General features: G+C 46.8%; 1 protein-coding gene across 3 annotated transcripts in view; it reads right to left on the bottom strand.

Annotated features, from left to right (window-relative positions):
- The window catches only part of CLPB (ClpB family mitochondrial disaggregase), a 165,643-nt gene that overhangs the window by 40,703 nt on the left and 105,866 nt on the right, over window positions 1-19,074 (bottom strand). For all 3 annotated transcript variants that reach the window (XM_059708558.1, XM_059708557.1, XM_059708556.1), the window contains one exon: window positions 3,408-3,505. In XM_059708558.1, the coding sequence (XP_059564541.1) occupies window positions 3,408-3,505 (98 nt within the window). The remainder of the gene's footprint in view (window positions 1-3,407; window positions 3,506-19,074) is intronic.

Below are 19,074 nucleotides of genomic sequence, written 5' to 3'. Positions count from 1 at the left end.
GACTGTGAGCTCCTTCAGTGTTTCACCATCTGTCTTCTTCCCACATAGCCCAGAGCGTGACATGCAGATGTCACTTATAAATATGTACCGAATTATTTAATTCTCTTATTTTACCTAATTTTCTATGATGGGACAGATAGCTTTTATAATTACACATTTTCTGTAAGGAGCCCATATTTGACTACACAGTGGTAGGTGAAGGTGGAAGAGGCTGAGCTGGGTGGCAGAGGATACTGGATGGATAGAAGAGGAGTAAGATAAGGTCAGAGTGGTGGTAACTCATGTTTAGACAAAGAGCCAGGAGATGCAGTCTCAGGCTGGAGCCTCAGCAAGCTCTAGGCCTGAGTCATTACGTTACAAATATAGGGCCTGAACTCAGGAGCAGATGCTGCTCTCTTACTGGCAGAGGGAGACAGAACCCAGGTCTAACGTAGTGCTCTTCCCCAGAAACTCTGCCTCACAGTTTTGAAGAGGTAGTTTTTGCAGCTTGGAGGAAAAAAACAGAGCAGAAAGAATGGGTGACCACATAGATGCTAAGCAACTGAGAGAAAGACAATGATGCCGACATCCAGGGAGAGCTGAAGGCTAGTTCAGCTGGTTAGGATCTGATGGGAGAGCAGAGCAATCAGGTGGAAATGTTGAGCGGACAGCTAGACATTCCAGATGTAGGAAGTCCAGACCGGATGAAGGGATCAAGTGCAGAGAGGTGACAAAAAACAGTCTTCCAGCTGAGAGGCTGCAGAAGCCGAGGGCTGGCTCTAAATGGTTGTCTAGCCTCTACCGGGCAGCTCTGTTAGGGAGCTCCTCTTTGCAGCTGCCACCCACTAAGCTTGGCTCTGTCCTAGCTTTGCTGCTGAATGAATCTCCTCCCCTCCCACCCACAGCCGTTCCTGTGCCTAAGTGCAATCTGTCTTCAGGGCCAGATGACCCTATTGCCTTCAGCATTTTTTCAGGCAGTTCCTCTCGCCCCCTTACTGCCCTCCTTACAGAGACTCTAAGAACTCAGTCTACTCAGAAGGTAGTGTCTGCAGTTGCTCTCTGTGGTCCAGAAGAGTCTGATTGGCAGAGCAATGCAACTGCCATTGTTAACTGCCTTGTGGCCGACATCAAGCCATTTCTTGGTCAGCCAAATTCTGTTAAGAGTGCCTCAGCAGCTCTAACCCGTCCACATATGCTGGCACCAAGAGGCCCATTCCCTTGTCTTACATGACCAGAACAGAGCCTGACCTGTATCACATCACCTGACAAATAATTTGTATTCTTAGCCAAGTGCAGTGCTTGCTCTCAGGGGACAATAATTAGGCCTGAAAGGGGAAATTATGACTGGGACGTAGTCCCCAAGGTTATCTGAAACATGCTTAGGGATTTCCTTAAGGCACACGGGAAAGCTGACCTGACTTCAGGGGCTGCTCCTAGGGGTAGGAAATCTGAACAAAGGGAAGGAAGCATTTGCTCTATGGAATTTCTGCTCTTTGCTGGTCCCAAGTGCCCCTTGGAATGTGCCGTGAAAGCCAGTCCACCTTCCTAACTCCTCTCATTCTCCGGAGGGAACATTGCAAGATGGTCTCCTAAGGATTCCAAGGAGACAAGCTGTGGTTAATGCTGGTTACCAAGTATTTCCAGTTCTCCCCCTTCTAGGCACATGGTAAGTTCACTCTTGTTTCCTTGCGATTGGGCAGGAACATGGGATTAGTATGTCCAGTGAGTTGTGAGTGGAAGTAGAGGGTCCTATTTCCAGACTGTGCATTTAGCTGCAGTGCAAGATCTTCCAGAAAATTCTTTTCCCATGCAATCAGCATGGTTCCACAGGATGGATGCTCTGCACTCGGGTCCCTGAGTGCCTGTAATGAGCAGAGCACACACTCCCTCCCCCCTCTCCTCCCGACCCACAATGAACATGCAGTGTGAGGCAAAAATAAATCTTTGTTCTTTTAGACAACTGAAATTTGGGGTTGTTACAACAGCATATGTTTATCCTGACTGGCAGACAGACAATCGTATATTGAATGGAACTTTAGAAACAATTTATTCCAATGTTTTCATTTCACAGAGGTAAACCAAGCTTCAGTGAGGGAAAGTGCTAGCCCAAGGTCACCCATTCAGTAAGTGATGGAGCTGGGATCACAGCCTACATCCTGTCTCAGTGCAGTGACCTAAGTGCTTTTTCTCAAGGCAGAGAGTATTTGCCACTAGGTGGGACCTGCTACACAGAATCATCTCAGGGCACTTTGCCAACAAGAGACTCCATGATGCTGGAAAGAGCATAAGACAGGGTCAGGAACCAGGTCTTCCAGTTCCAGTCCGGTCACTAAACTTACTTTGTCCAAGTCTATTAATTTCAGTTTTGATGCTAACTTACTCTGGGACCAAAGGCAAGCCACATCACACCCCTGGGCTCCAATTTCTCTAGAAGTAAAATGAGTCATTTGATTTCAGAGTTTAAAATGTTTGCCCCACAGCAGAGCCTCCAAGGAAGCTGCTCAGGAGGGGAGGGATAGGCCAGGAAAGGAGTAGGTCTGCCTCTCTTTCAACCAGAACAGCTCTATTTTCCTCTGACTTATTTGGTTTGGCTTTGGCATGATTTCCCATCACTGGACTTGATGATTTCTGAGGTCCCTGCCAACTCTGAGATTTGTGATTCCAGTTCTTGGACTGTGCCAAGTAGTTCCTGAGCTACAGCTTGGTGGCTGGGAAGTCTATTTTATTTTATTTTATTTTTTAAAAAATATTTTTTTATTGATTTTTTTACAGAGAAGAAGGGAGAGGGACAGAGAGTCAGAAACATTGATGAGAGAGAAACATCTATCAGCTGCCTCCTGCACACCCCTCACTGGGGATGTGCCCGCAACCAATGCACATGCCCTTGACCGGAATTGAATCGGGGACCTTTCAGTCCGCAGGTCGACGCTCTATCCACTGAGCCAAACCGGTTACGGCTGGGAAGAGTCTTTAGGGAGTTAGAAAGTTTGGGTGAGAGGATGAAATTAAGATGAAGGTTTGCGGGGAGGTCTCAGACTGTATATGGTTCTCTAGAGTGTGTGTGAAGAGGAGGGTCAGAGAATGGTTCTAGAGGAGGGGTAAGGAGAGAATCACCTGATGAGGCTATAGGGTACATGAGGCCTGGGCTGAAGAGTTTGTCTCACTAGCTCCCCTCCTATGAAGAGGAACGAGGAGGTCCGTCATCTCAAAAATTAAATTTGATGGTTAATCCTCAGAAGCAAAAAGTGGCTCAGGCTTCTTCCTGGTTACAACAGGAACAGTTTCCTATTCTTGATGAGACTAGGGGTTGGATTTGTTTTCAACAGACAATAATCACCTAAGGAAGTGTGAAGCCTGACATAATTTAATGAGTGAAAGATTAAATGCCTCAGAGTGCCCACAGGCCTTCTCCTTTCTCTGAGACTTACCTTGGCCTCAGAAGTCCTTAGAAGCTTCATCACTTCCCCTTCTCGGGCATAGTCCAAGGGTGTGTGTCCCATTTCATTCCTCTGTAGGGGGTTGGCTCCTGGCAGGAGGAGGAGAAAGAGGTTGTCAGAGGCGGTCAGAGGCTCTGTGAGCAATCAGTGGGATTGAACCCTGATTTTATTGTCAGGAATGCCTGTGGAAATGTAGAGCAACAAAAACTTAAGACACTGTAGAATGGTGGGAAGAACATGTCAAGTTCCTCTGAGAGGAGAGTTCTTAGCCTTCTCTGACACAGAGGTCAGAGTATTGGGGCTCCCACGTGTACAGAAACATACTACACACACTACTACACATACAGATGTGTTACACACAGGTGTAACACACAGGTGTGCTGTGCACATACAAATACACCAGCTGAATATGCCAACAAATGTACCAAACATAAAGATTACTTTACCCCAATGGCCTTAGTCATTAAAATTCTCCCATTATATCCTAGTTGGGTAGCTCAGCTGGTTAGAGTATCGTCCTGATAGACCAAGGTTGCGGGTTCAATCCCTGGTCAGGGTACATACGAAGAAGCAACCAATGAATGCATAAATAAGTGGAACAAAACAATGTTTCTCTCTGAAAATCAATAAATAAAATACTCATGTTATCTAACACATTCATATACAGATGAATATTCATTCACAAAAATCATGTAAAAGGGTTCCTTTCTAGAGCACAGGATGTCCCAAAAAACAATTAAAAGGCTCCCTTCTTTCTGCTCTCTGCCCCCCCCCCCCTTTGTAAACGTTTTACTTTTTAGGTTGTATTTATTTTATATTTTATTGATTTTTAGAGAGAGGAAGGGAGAAGGATAAAGGGATAGAAACCTTGATGAGATGCCCACGCTGGTTTGGCTCAGTAAATAGAGAATCAGGCTGCGGACTAAAGGGTCCCAGGTTTGATTCTGGTTAAGGGCACATACCTAGGTTGCAGGCTCGATCCCTGTCCCTGGTCAGAGTGCATGCAGGAGGCAGCTAATCGATGTCTCTTTCCACATTGAGGTATATCTCTCTCTGTCTCCTCCCTCCCTCCCATTCTCTAAAAATCAATGGGAAAAATCCTCGGGTGAGGATTTTTTTTAAAAAAGAAAAGAAACTTTGATGAGATGAGAAACATCACTGATCCCCACTGGGTATGGAGTCTGAAACCCGGGCATGTGCCCTGACTGGAAATCGAACCAATGACATCTTGGTTCCTGGGTCGATGCTCAATAGGTGAGCCACACCAGCTGGTAGGCCTCTCTCTCTCTCTTAATGCTCTTTTCTCTCTGGCATTTCCTGCCTGCCAGAGTCAGCAGAGTCCTCTGGAAGGGTGTGGCCATCCCCAGCAACCTGGCTGTGCCAGCCCAGGTTCAGTTCGAGACTCTTACCAATACTAGCTGTTGGTGAGTGTGTGCTTATAGGCAAGCTTCCTTCCAATCATTAGTTCCTGTGATTTGAAGACAAATTATGACAAAAAGAAGCTGCTTGCCTGGGGCCATCCATCTACCTTCTCCCTCTTTTAAGTGCCAGCAGCTGTTGAACCTGTATACAGTGTTTTCTGTGTGCAAGGCTTGGCAGTTATGGAGGAAAGGCTACTCCACCCCGAGGCTGTCAGAAGCTCTTTTCCAAAGCCCAGGTCTGAGCACCTTACTCTCCTCTTCAAAAACTGTCCATTCCATTCAATTTGGCAAACTTTAAATGAGTGGGGCTTGGGGACACAGAAGAATCACTGGCCCTGCTCCAAAGGCACTCCTCTCAAGGCAGGAAGAGAGAAACATGAGAAGAAAGCTGTGCCTTGAGCACAGCAGATGGTCAAGAACTATGTGTTAAATGGAACATTCCTTGATCTTTCTTGGTAGGGAAGTGTTGTCTAAGAAGTGAAGAAAGGTTAAGACGCAGTCTCTGCCATAAGAATGTAACTGGCTGGCTGGGAACACTAAATACCCAGGTAAGGCTGTCAGTGTGTACTGCCACTGTTTGTTAAAAATCACCCTTTCTCAATCCCAGACTGTGGAAACATTTATATCATAATATAAAACCATTCCTATGGAAGCTCTCTGCTTCTTAAAATCCTATGTACTTATTAGCAACAGCAAACATTAAGCATTTACATGTGGCTGTCTGCCTGGGCTGCAGAGGAAGAGGTTTAGAGGAAGAGGGGAAAGGGGCAGAGTGCAGGAAGTAAAATCCAGGCCAAGGAAACTTATTATCAATAACACAATTAATACTTTTATACATAATCCTATTTTCTAATAGGAATTGTTACAGAATATTCATAATTTTAAACTGAGATATAATTCACATACATTTTTAAAGTATACAATCCAGTGATTTGAAATATATTTACGAAGTTGTAAAACCATTACCACTATCTAATTCCAGATCATTTTCATTATCTCAAAAATAAACCTCATAATCATTATCAAAGGCTACCCCCTTCTCGCCATCTCCCTCATCCCCAACAAACACTGTCTACTGTCTCTATAGGTATGCCCATACTTGATCTTTCATATAAATAGAATCATACAATGTGTGGCCTCTGTATCTGGTTTCTTTCACTTAGCATAATGTTTTCAAGGTCCATCCATGTTGTAGCATGTATTACTCATGCTACCACATGAATGTAGTATGTACTCCATTCCTTTTTATGCCTGAACTAGGGGCCCGGTGCACGAAATTCGTGCACTGGGTGTGTGTGTGTGTGTGTGTGGGGGGGGGGGGAGTGTCCCTCAGCCCAGCCTGCCCCCTCTCACATACTGGGAGCCCTCAGGCGTTGACCCCCATCACCCTCCAATCGCAGGATCGGCCCCTTGCCCAGGCCTGATGCCTCTGGCCTAGGTGTCCGGCCCAGGCAGCGGGGACCCGCAGCTGCAGAGGCCCCGCGATCGTGGGCTTCGCTTTAGGCCCAGGCAAGGGACCCCTAGCTCCTGGGACTGCCAGCTTCGACCGTGCCCAGCTCCCATCGCTGGCTCCACCCCTACTTCCTGCTATCACTGGCCAGGGCAGAAAAGGCACCTGATTCTCCGATCATGGCTGGGGGGCAGGGCAAAGGCGGCCCCAGGGCCGCCTTTGTCCTTCCCCCCAGCTCTTAGCTCCCCCCTGGGTTTCCAATCACTGTCAGTGGCAGGGGGCTTCTTCCTGCTTTCCCTTTCGCCTCCCTGCATTGTGCCTACATATGCAAATTAACTGCCATCTTGTTGGCAGTTAACTGCCAATCTTAGTTGGCAGTTAATTTGCATATAGCCCTGATTAGCCAATGAAAAGGGTAGCTCGTACGCCAATTACCATTTTTCTCTTTTATTAGTGTTGACTAGAGGCCCGGTGCACAAAAATTTGTGCACTCGGGGGGGGGAGGGGGGGTCCCTCAGCCTGGCCTGTGCCCTCTAGCAGTCTGGGACCCCTCGGGAGATAACGACCTGCTGGCTTAGGCCTGCTCCCGGGTGGCAGAGGGCAGGCCCAATCCCTAGGTGCAGCCCCTGGTTGGGCTCAGAGCAGGGCTGATTGGGGAGTTGGGGCGCCGCCCCCTGTCACACTCAAGGCAGGGTCGATGGGGAGGTTGTGGAGCAACCCCCTGTCACACACAGAGCGGGGCCAATCAGGGGGGTTGGGGCTCTGTACCCTGTCACGCACAGAGCAGGGCCCATCAGGGAGTTGGGGTGCTGCCCTCTATCACCCACAGAGCAGGGCGGATCAGGGGGTTGGGGCGCCGCCACTCTCACACTCAGGGCAGGGCCGAGGGGGAGGTTATGGCTCTACCCCGTCACACACAGAGCAGGGCCCGTGGGGGGAGGGGGGGAGCTCCCCCCTATCAGGCACAGAGCAGGGCGGATAGGGAGGTTGTGGCCCCGCCCCCTGTCACACACAGAGCCGCAGGGCGATCAGGGGGTTTGGGTGCTGCCCCCTGTCATGCTGATTCCAGTGCCGGGAGGCCTCGCGGCTCTGCTGATCCCGGTGCTGGGAGGCATATTACCCTTTTACTATATAGGGTAGAGGCCTGGTGCATGGGTGGGGCCGGCTGGTTTGCCCTAAAGGGTGTCCTGGATCAGGGTGGGGGTCCCCACTGGGGTGCCTGGCCAGCCTGGGTGAGGGGCTGAGGGCTGTTTTCAGGCTGGGGGTGACTGAACTCCCAAACGCTCCTTTTTTCCTTTTTTTTTTTTTTTTTTTTAAATTCTGGGCCAGCTTTAGCTTGAGGCTTGGCTCCAGCTCTTAGGCCTCCGGCTGAAAGTAGGTTTCTGGCCTTTGCTTACAATGTTGCCAATCTGCTGGCTGAAGTTGGGCGTATTTGTTACAGAGTTTCTTAAACTGCCCGCTCAGAGGCAGCGGCAGGCGGGGAACGTTGGTTTCCTCCGTCACTGAGGCAACCAAGCCTCATGTTAGTTTCAAGCTGCCTGGCTGCCGGCTGCCATCTTGGCTGACAGTTAATTTGCATAACTCGCTGATTAGCCAATGAAAAGGGTATCGGTCGTACGCCAATTACCATGTTTCTCTTTTATTAGCTAGGATAATATTCCACTGTGTGTATGTACCACATTTTGCTTATCCATTCACTAGCCAATGGACATCTGGGTTGTTTCCCCCTTTCAGCCATTATGAATGCTGCTATGAACATCTGTGTACAAAGTCTTTACATGGATATATGTTTTTATGTCTTTTGGATACATATCTAGAAGTGGTGATAATAGCCGCTGGTATTTACTAGGCACTTACTGTATGCCAGGCACTGTGCTCTGCACTTTATATATATTATATCATTTAATCCTAACAACCATCCTGAGGGTTAGAAATTAAAATGCTAAAGACATGGAAACTGGGTACAGAGAACTGAAATAAGGTCACAAAGTTGGTTATTTCCTTAGACCAGGAGTCAAACCTCCCCCCCCCCCCCGGAATTTTTTTTTAACTCCAATTCTCCACTCTGCCATCTGGGCGGCCAGGACACATCCCTGCTGAAAAATCCTTCAGTGGCTTTTCACTCCTTACAGGATAAAGTACAGCCTTCCTAGTGAGGAGAGTGTTTTCGGCAGCCTCAAGGGGAGCTCTGTCACTAGATATGGGCTGGAGTGGAAGGGTGATGAGGGAGAGACCGAGAAGAGAAAGACAAGAGGGGCAAAGAGAAGAGAAATGGAAGAGGGGGAAAAAATGGGAAAGAGAAGGGGAGAGGGAAAGAAAGACAAGGGGAGAGAGGAAGACAGTGGGAGAACTGAGGGTGAGATTAACCGCTTCAAACAAGTGCTGTCAGTGATCTATATTTGCTTACAGAATGAAAAATGTGAGCCATAAACATTGGCCACCGAGTAATTTCTAGTAGAGCAGTGTCACTTCTCATAGAGAATGGGATGGGGACAGGTAGGACATCCCTGCACCTGGACCACCGGCACAGAGATGCCTTTGAAAGCGGTGCTGGGCCTGTCCCTAGACCAGGAAGCTCTCAGTCAGGCTCCACCCCAGCCACCTCCGAGGGGGGAAGCCAGTAGAGTTTCCCCAAGGTTCTGGAGCCTCAGGGTAGCGCGTCTGCTCCCATTTTAGGAAGGCTGAGGCAGGGGCACCATGGATAATGTCCATCTAATATTAGCCCCCAGCCCCCACACCCTTGCTCTGATGCTCTGACTTGACTAATTGCTGTAATAATTGATAGAACCTGACTTCTACAACTGATCGATTTCACCTTCACGACCAACGGCCACAAACCATTACACTCCAATAAATAACCACGTTGGGCCTCACCCGCCTGCCCTCTCTGGGGGCATCAGGACGGCCCGTGCCCTGGCCTGACCTCCCCTTGCCTCCCACCCAGGGCCTCTCCAGGCTGAGCAGCTGGTCTAGAGGGTCAGGCCTCTGGGAGCAAGTGAAAGGGCTGGATGGAGGTGGGGAGTGCTAATCGCAGGCCATCCGTCACCTCCCACTGGCTGTCTGGGGTTGGGGCCAACACCTGGAGCACCCCAGGCAGTCTAGTGCAGGACCCCCTCCCCTCCCCTCCCCGCTCTAGATTAGTGTGTCCCAGCTTATAATATTTGATAAATAGCAGACTGGCTTCTTGGCAGCACTGCTGCGGCTGCGCTGCCCGCTACAGCTGTGGAAGGTCACTCATTGGGGAAATATGTTTCTGTCAGTGGTATTGAAAAAAGTTTAGTGGAGTGACAGGCCTCAATTTTTCAAATTTTATTAACTCCATCCTCTTAACCATTTGTCTTGAATTCCTTCAGATTCTGGGGGATCTGTCAATAGGGCTTGAGCCAGAAAGGTAGGGTGTGGTGTGGGTGCTCATGGGTCCTGGCTGGCAGGGTGACTGGCTTGGGTCTTATCACCCAGGGCAGGATAAGGCAGTGGAAATTGTGTGAGTGAGAGAGAAGGCCTGGCCTGCTGGGGCCCAGCAAGCCCCGTGCTCTTCTCTGGCACAGCACCTGCCTTTGATTTGACACAATCACAGACTTCCCAAGAGGAAAAAGACATTAATAGTGAGCTCTCCCAGCTCCGTAAGAAGTGACTCCCCTCTTACATCCAAACAGGTGGTCACCTGGCTTCCCTGAATGTGCCTAGAACCAAGTTCCAAGCTCATGGCCCTTCAAGGAGTTTCTCCACTAAACTAAGGGTATATCCTTTTCATATGAGCCCTAACCTCTCTCTCCAGCCCCACTCCCACCTTGGTCTTCCTGTAAATACCTATTCATTTTTTAAGACCCAGTCAGGTTTCTCCTCCAGGAAAGTTTCCTTTCTTCCTACTACCCCAGGTTTGGAATCATCCTTTGTGCTTCCATGGGCCCTTCTGCTTCTATCTTACTGCACTAATCATGCTGTGTTAAAATTGTCTGTCTGCAACCAAGACTTGTAGCTCTCAGAAGCTAGGGACCATGTCTGATCCACTGCTTATCCTTGCTACCCAGCACATAACAGGATTCAGTAACATTTACCAAACCAATGGACTTTTTATAGGTGTTATCTTCTGAGGCCACACACAACATGGCTGTTCTTTCTGCCCCAGAAGAGCTTTCTGACTGCAAGTGTGTGACCATGCCAAAATCCCCAGTCTCTTTACTGGTCCTAGATACCTCTCTGCCTGGGTGGCAGATTAGGTCAGGTTAGACCAGCTGTGGGCAAACTACGGCCCGCGGATTTGAAATGAATAAAACTATTGAAAAAAAAGACCGTACCCTTTTATGTAGTGATGTTTACTTTGAATTTATATTAGTTCACACTAACACTCCATCCATGCTTTTGTTCCGGCCCTCCGGTCCAGTTTAAGAACCCATTGTGGCCCTCGAGTCAAAAAGTTTGCCCACCCCTGGGTTAGACTCTAACATTCTTGATGCTCTGTGGGTGGGAAATGGTTGGAGAGAGAGGCCCACTTGCCCTTCCTGACAAGAGTGATGAAACTGGCGGGCGGGGGGGAGGCGAGGTGGGGGAAGAGGAAGGTTTCACATCTTCTCAGTTCTAAGCTGGGGGCAGGGTGGGAGAGGAGGCCTGCTACGCCCTCCTCCCTTGACACTACCCTATCCAGGCCCTCTGTCTACCTCTGTGAATATCAAAGATGATAATCCCTATAAGAGGGCTTTAAAAACACACACAACAGAAACTGCCTTATACAAATATCTTAGGCCATTATTATCAATAATATTGACATGCTCACCCCCCACAGCTTTGTCAGCTCCTCCCTGACTCTGTCCTCCCACCCCACAGTTCTAATGCAGTTTCCATGACTCACCTGCCCCTACATGCAGCTGGCTCTCAGCCCTATAAAAGAGGACTGGGCAGGGAGCCGGTGGGGGTAGGGTCACTACTCCCTGGCTGTGTGATCTAGGGTATTGCTTCTCTTCTCTGGTGGTAATGATTGCTGCCCTGCCCACCTCTAGGGGTTTTCTTTGGACTGAATAAGATAAAAAGCTCAAAAATGATTGAAAAAAAAGGATCGTATGGGCTGTACAATGTCCTTTGTAATCATCCACTCTCCCTTTCTATTTTGACTGCTAGCTCCTTTACCACCTTCATCCTGATTTTCACTATTTCAACAATCTGCTTACTGTCTCCAATTAGATGTTTTTATTGAATATAAGGGAAATCTTTCCTATGATTAGAGGTGCAGAGCAAGCTATTCTTTTTGGTTGTGAGCTCTCATCAAGGAAGCAGTCAGAGTCAATAACCCACCACATCAGAGAAGCCATGCACCTGCCCTGTCCTCACACTGTTGTTTGGGCTACCCTTCATGCCTGGAACCCCATCCCCTGTCTCCTGATTACGTATTCTTCAAGGGCCCCTCTCTGAGAAGCCTCCCCCATGCCTTCAGCTCTCAGTGTTCTACATCTGTCCCTGGGCTCCTGTTGTCCTTCCTGTTACTTCCCTTTCCTGGGAATTCATCCCAGTTTACAGTTAGTCTATATGTTAGCTCCTCAGGTCAGAGACAGACCAATTTCCCTCTGTATTCCCAGAGTCTGAAGGTGAGAGAGAAGAGCCCTGACCATAATGCTGCAAAAAGCACAGCAGAACTGGGAATACTGGGAACTGGGAAGCCCAGTGTCCTGATGGCTTATCCTGAACTTTTATCATAGACCACACCACTGAGCAGTCTTAATATATGTACACACAGGTACATGTGCACCTGTACCAAGTCATGCCTCATGGTAACCAATAACCTTTACTGGGCAGTTTATGTGCCATACCCTGTGCCAACTACTTCCATGCATTTAATTCTTAATTTGGTGAACAAAGCAGGAGAGGTATTATTTTTTCCACTTTACAGATGATTTAACTGAGTCTGGGAGAAAAGCAAGGTGAAAGGAAATGGGCTAACATTTGCTGGGTATAGGCTTTTATTTTTTTAAAATATACTTTATTGATTTTTTACAGAGAGGAAGGGAGAAGGATAGAGAGTTAGAAACATTGATCAGCTGCCTCCTGCACAGCCCCTACTGGGGATGTGCCCACAACCAAGGTACATGCCCTTGACCGGAATCGAACCTGGGACCCTTGAGTCGGCAGGCCGATGCTCTATCCACTGAGCCAAACTGGTTAGGGCATGGGTATAAGGCTTTTATACACAGTGTCTGAATTATTCATCATACAAAGACTCTGAGAAAATAGAGGCTCAAAGACCTTAAATAATTTGCCCACAGTCACACAGCAAATAAGTAGCAAAGCTGAGATTTAAAGCAGGAATTTATTATACGATTCTTTTTGTAGATGCTTGGAATTATACATAATAAAAAGTTGTTTGCTTTTTAAAAAGAAGCCAGGTCTGGCTTTCCACTACATAATGCTATCTTCCAAAGGCTTAATGACTCAAAAAGAGGGGAAAATAATCTTTATCTTCCAGGGTGCTCAGATGCTCCAAAGCCAAGATAGGGGGGTTTCTAGAGGTAATTTTGGGATAGACAGTAGAAAGGGTACAAAATGGAACTCCTTTTCCTCCCATCAGAGCTTCCCTATCTGGGGCCAGATGAATTGTGACCCACATATATTGAACTCTCAGAAAGTCACTCAAAGTCCTAACTCTCCAATGGACATAGTAGGGTAGGATCAATTGCCTCCAGGTAGGCAGATTTCTAAAGTTCATGGAACAGAGAGCTACTGCCTCCTGGCTGGATCCAGTCATCTCATAAAAACCCATTGAACACTGAGGCTGGGCCAGGAGCTGGACACACTGTGGAATCAGACTGGTTCTTGCCCTTGAGCAGAGCTCAGACTGGTGGGTAACAGACAGGGACAAACAATGATAATACAGTGTGATGTAGGGGGACAAGAAGATAAGGATGATGACCCACCACTACCATAAGAGAGCCACAGATTGTGTAGTTGAGGAGATGGGAAATCATAGCATTACCTGGAGAAGAGCAGAAGCAAGCACCAAGACAAAAAGACTGGGGAAGCCTGGGGCAGGGAAGGTTAAAGACCGAAGTCATAGAGACTGTGGAAGAGCATGAACTAGAACCCATGCCTTCCAATCCAGGGCTCTTCCCATCCACCTGCACTGTCCTGGGCGACCCTTCCGAGCTTTCAGTTCCAGTGCTGACCTGAGGACTGGGCTACACTGGACTATTACTGTTCTCTTCAGTGGTGCCAAACTCCCCTTTGCCCACCACTCAGACCCTACATTCTGCAAAGCCCAGCTCCAATTCCCATACCTTTAGGTTCTTCTAGACCACACCTGTCTATATGGATCAATTCCTCCTTTGAACCACTAAAGCACTTATATGACAACATACTTTTCATACATATGTGTCTTGTCTCCAGAATCAGAGTGTTACTAAAGATGCTTTGTGAATGCCTAGGAAAGGAAATGGTGATGATGACTAGGCATCAGGATGGTTTCACAGAAACCAAGTCATGCCAGACTAAACTCATTTCCTTTGTTTATCAGGATTACCCATTGGCGCAATCAGGTGCAGTTAGGGCATATGTGGGCTTCATCAGACATTTCATGGAATGTCTCAGGACAACCCTGAAAACACGATGGAGAAAAGTGAGCTGGATGCTAGGACAGTGTGAAGGGTGAGTGAGTGACTAGTGGACTAACCAGACCTGGGGCCAGGGTAGGGAGCAGGTGGAGGGAACAGCAGGGGGAGTAGAAGCAGTGGCAGTGGGGTGTAGTGACTGACAGACCAGAGGTGATCTGGAAGGAAGTTTCCAGTGGCAACAAATATGCTTGGTCCTGTTTAGCTTGTTTATCCCTGACACAGATTTTCACAGTGATGTTCTGTTCCATATGATCTGCAGATATCAGATTAAGGTGGGAAGGGTACCAAGTAAACCTGGTGGAAGATTGACATTAAAAGCTGAAACCAATGAGATGAAAATTAATGGAGATAAATGGGCTTTGGAAGAGAGACAAAGTGAAGATTGTTTTGGGAAGAGTGATCAAGATAGAAAAGAGTTTAGAGCCACGTGAGAACAATAGCTTAAGGAACTGGAGCTGCAGGCTGGAGAAAAGATAGCTCAGGAGAACATGACTGCATTTTCAGGTACTCGAAGAGCCAATGGAATGTGGAATAGGGATTAGATTCATTCTACATTAAGCTCAATAATAAAATTAAGACCCTGGGAGGCAGATTTTGGTGGAATGTAAGAAATTTCTAACCATGAGAACATCCAAAGATAGCAGCTCAGCAACCTCAGGAACAAATGAATTCCCCAGCACTGCGTGGACGATCACTTGGTAGGTCTGCTACTTATACATCAGAGGTTTTCCAAGATTATTAATTTCTGTTTGTTCATTCATTCAAAGATACCTTTTGAGATCCCGCTATGCATCTGGTACCGTGCTAGGAGCTAGGGATTAAAAAAAAAAATAAGAAGACACTGTTCCTGCTCTCAAGTAGCTCCTGATCCTCCTGGGAGGAGATGGAAAAGTTTATTTCAAGGCCTGTACCTTGATTACAGGCCTCAGCACAGAGAAGGTTGGCTTCAGTTTAGGTTAAAGCATTCTTGTGGAAATTCAAACATATATTTGGCTACTAAAGGCCATAAAGAGTTTAATCAAAGCCAAATTACATGTTTAAACCAACTATTGGCTGTGGGGATAGAAGTGTACACTGAAACACAGTTTGTGATTTTTTTGTGCATGATATTTTGCTCTGTCTGAATTTGGTCTTTGGCTGGGACTTGTAAGACAATCTGTAGGTACATAAACAAGTGGCTGTGGTGTCAGGGTGAAGTGATTTAGCCAGCAGGGCTACCCAACTCTCCATTTCTTACCCACCCTATGGGGACTGCTTCAGCACAGACATAAACATGCTCCTGCCGTTACCTTATTGCACTCGTCACATGGGGAGGCTAGAAGGCTTGATTCAGGGATATGATTGGATTTTAAATCCCAGTCTCACAGGATTTTAATTACTGGTCTGGGGCAGCAGGGATAGGCGCTGGCTGCCTTTGGATGGAGGAGGTCGATACGCCACTCCACAACATATTGAGCCACAATGCCTGCAGACTCTATTGCTCTATTTAATCATCTTTTGCAAAATTTACAGTGGAACAGGAGAGATCAATACGAAATTTATCACATTCTCTTGTAAATATGAGCCAGGAAAGAGTTCCAGGCAGTTTGTTACTGAGTGGGAGGGAACATGTCTGTGTACAGCTGGGCATTAGGAGATGAGACAAAATCCATTTTTCTTGGCATAAGCTACAGATGCTCAGCCAGTTCCCCTTAAGCCTGAAGTCAAGTTCAATGGAAGAACACGGATTCATTCATTCATTCAATCAGCCAACCAACATTCTGGAGCACCTGTTTTATGCCAGATCCTGTGTAGGCTCTGGGGATACCGACTGGAATTCTGCTCTTAAATTCTTCTCACAGTCACAGATATACCATGAGAGCTCCACTACTTACCAGTTGTGGAACTTAGGCAAGTTACTTAATAGCCTAGTGTGCATTTGTTTATAGGTAAAAAGAGTATCAAACTCAGAGTCATTTTAAGTATTAAAAGACACAAAAGCTTTAGTGCAGAGCTTGATACATATAGTAAGAACTCAATAAATGATAGCTATTGTTATTTTTACTATATTTGCCATTATTAAGCATTCCTTCCTACAGTGTCTCACCAATAGTGTATGTGTAAAAATGAGGTACTGAGCAAAGAGCCAGCCACCCTATCTAGCAGACAGTTCTTGTCTCCCCAGGCCCACTTGGAGAAAGGATGGTGAAAGATCCATGGCAGGCTGAAGAGACTTGCATGCTGGGTTAGACAACTGGCCTCATCTCACAGGTACTGGGAACTGCTGAGGGTTTTCAAACAAGGGAGACAGGGTTTTACAGGCTAGAGGCTGGTTTGAAGGACAGCCTGGAGATAGGGAGATCAACTAGAAGGCTGTTAACACTAGTCCAGATGAGATGATCAAGTCTGAATTTGGTGTCCTCTGTAGTGGGGACAGAGGAAAGAGGTTGGACTTGGGAGAAAAGTCTAAGAAAGATGGACTTAATGGAAAGAGAAGGCAAAGTCAACTTACTTACTTATAATACTCTAGAGGCCCAGTAAATGAAATTTGTGCACCACAGGGAGCGGGCCTAAACTGTCAGTCGGACATCCTTAGTGCTGCTGCAGAGGCAGGAGAGGTTCCCTGCCACCCGCTGCCCTTGCTAGCCTTGCTAGCCGTGAGCCCGGCTTCTGGCTGAGCGGCACTCCTCCTGTGGGAGCGCACTGACCGCCAGGGGGCAGCTCCTGCATTGAGCGTCTGCCCCCTGGTGGTCAGTGCATGTCAGGGCAACTGGTCATTCGGTCGATTTGCATATTAGCCTTTTATTATTAGGATTTTTGTTTGGGTGACTATAGATGATGGTGCCATTGGAAGAAAGACTGAGGAGGGCTGGGTTTGGATACACTGAGTATGAGATGTCTACAGAATACTAAGCACCAACAGAGTACTGGAGACATGAAAATGACCAGTTTGCTCTAAGACAAATATGCAGGCCAGTCTGGTTAGAAAAGAGATGGGGAATAAACATTCAAAGATACTTCACATACAGAATTAGGTGGGGAAAAGGGCAAAAGCAAAAATTCCTGCCAAAGATTTCTGTTCAATGCAAACCTAAGGTAGGGCCTCCTAGATGAGGGATAATGCTCTAAATAGTAAGTGACACAGGCACTGCGAGTATGAGGATTATCAGCTCAGTTTCATTTTGGGCAAGTTTCCTGGAAGTCATGGGCTTTCAGAAGGCCAGCCCCATTTCTCCCTCTCCCCACAATCCAGCACAGACTATCCCCAGAGGTGGCAGCAGGCTCTGTGACCAGAAAGCAACTGGAACAATTGTTAGCAGCAAGGGAAGGCTCTGAATAAAGCAGAGTTCAAAGTGGACTCTAATAAGTTCCTGGGTCCCTGGGCTTCAGTAATCCCCCACCCCCTCCTGCAAATGACAGCTGAGACCAAGGCAGCGGAGCCTGGGGTCTGGGCTGAATTTAGCAGTCATAATTATACAGCTGACGTCTGGGGCAGAGCCACAGTCTCTGCAGAAGGCGACAGCTTTTGTTCATGCACTAAAAACACAGCATCTTCAAACATGCTAATCTCATGTCTGCTTCCATCTAACAACATTGAAGGGAGGCTGAGAAAAGGGCACACAATGCCCACACATCTGGCTAATTCAGTTACAAGCCCAATCAATCTTGATGGGTTGTCTATAAAACACCAGCCACCCCAAAGGACTGAGCTGACCAGATGTTTTAGCTTCTGTTGACCAATCCTAGCCTAATGTCCATAAGCAGGGAAGAAGAGTTATCAAGAGATGGCTTATGCTTCTACTTACATGTCTATTCCCAAAGTTACATAAAGCCTTCTGCTTGGATAAGAACATTAAAGCAGTGGTTGAGCCAGGCTCATTGGAATACTAACATATATAGACTTTCACTTGGACCTTAAGGAGGACAGCAGGTCTTATTTACAGTTGGCTTTGAGAATGCTTACAGAAACAGAAACCAACAAAATATATTTGCTAACTGCACTTCCTAGTATAGAGAGAATCAGGAGTATCTTTAACTATGATATCAAATGCCACAGGTGACAGTTCTGGGCACAGGAACTGTTCATCTGCTGATGTCTTCTTTTCAAACCCCATCAAGGTTGAAGGAACTGTTCCCCTCCCTCATAAGACTGTTGCTTTTTTAAAAATAACACCAGAGGCCACTGCCAAGAAGGACTCCTTCAATCAATGCTTTTTTCCTTTATGCCCAACCACAGCCACCAGTCACCAAAAATAAAAGTGGAAGAGTAGTGGGAGATTAGGAGAAAGAAGAGGACAGGGAATAGACTTGTAGTCTATACCAAGAGGACCATTTTTCACCCAGAGCTTCTTGCTGGTGCTAATGATTCCCCCCCCCCCCCCCCCAGAGTGTTTTTCCCTAAATAATTCTAAGGACTTTACCATGTTTGTCTCAGAGTTGTGGCTGCATCACAAACCAGATAAACAGACTTGGGTAAAAGAAACCTCCAATTTTTTAGACATTGGTAAGAAAAAAAGCACAAGTTAAGAATGAGGTCTTTGTTGTGATATCCTGTGCCTAGAACAGTATCTGTCACTCATAGGAGTTTACTAAATATTTGCTGGCTGAATAATTATGCCCCAGTTGTGATGCGGCTGGGCTGTGTTCTGTCAATTTGTTTGCCAGGAGAGGCCTTCTATTGTCCCTGGCAATACCACTGGACAAAATCACTCGGAGATCAGGAGAATCTTCTTTCAGCCTGAATGAGCAGGGAGGAAGCGGTGTTTGGTGAGAAGGGTATGGACCTCATTACCACACCCAGCAACCTCTTCTTCCTTTTCCTCATGGCTGCAGTAATCAGTGCTGCTGACCAATCCTGCCTCCTATTAATTCTTTTCTACCTTGGTTTCCATTATATACACTACCTATGACTTTGTCTCCTTTGCAGGTTCCTATTCATTCTTCTGTCCCAATTTATGGGTGATACCCATGACTGAGTCCTCAGGCCGTCCCTCTCTGTACGTGTTCTCCTTTAAAAAGTAGTTCCAATTTGTACAGTTTAAACTACTCTAATGGTTCTCAATCCTAACTGTGTACTAGGATTATATGGGAAGTGTTAAAACTATATCAATCCAAAGTGGGAGAAAAATAGTTGCAATGTATATCACAGATGGAGGGCTAATATCCTTAACATGTGAAAAACTTTTAAAAAATCAAGAGAAAAACAAAGACCA

This window comes from Myotis daubentonii, chromosome 9 (assembly GCF_963259705.1).
Source record: "Myotis daubentonii chromosome 9, mMyoDau2.1, whole genome shotgun sequence".
In the NCBI taxonomy this organism is placed as follows: Eukaryota; Metazoa; Chordata; class Mammalia; order Chiroptera; family Vespertilionidae; genus Myotis; species Myotis daubentonii.
Note: the sequence above shows the minus strand (reverse complement) of the source record. Positions and strands in the feature narration are given on the sequence as shown.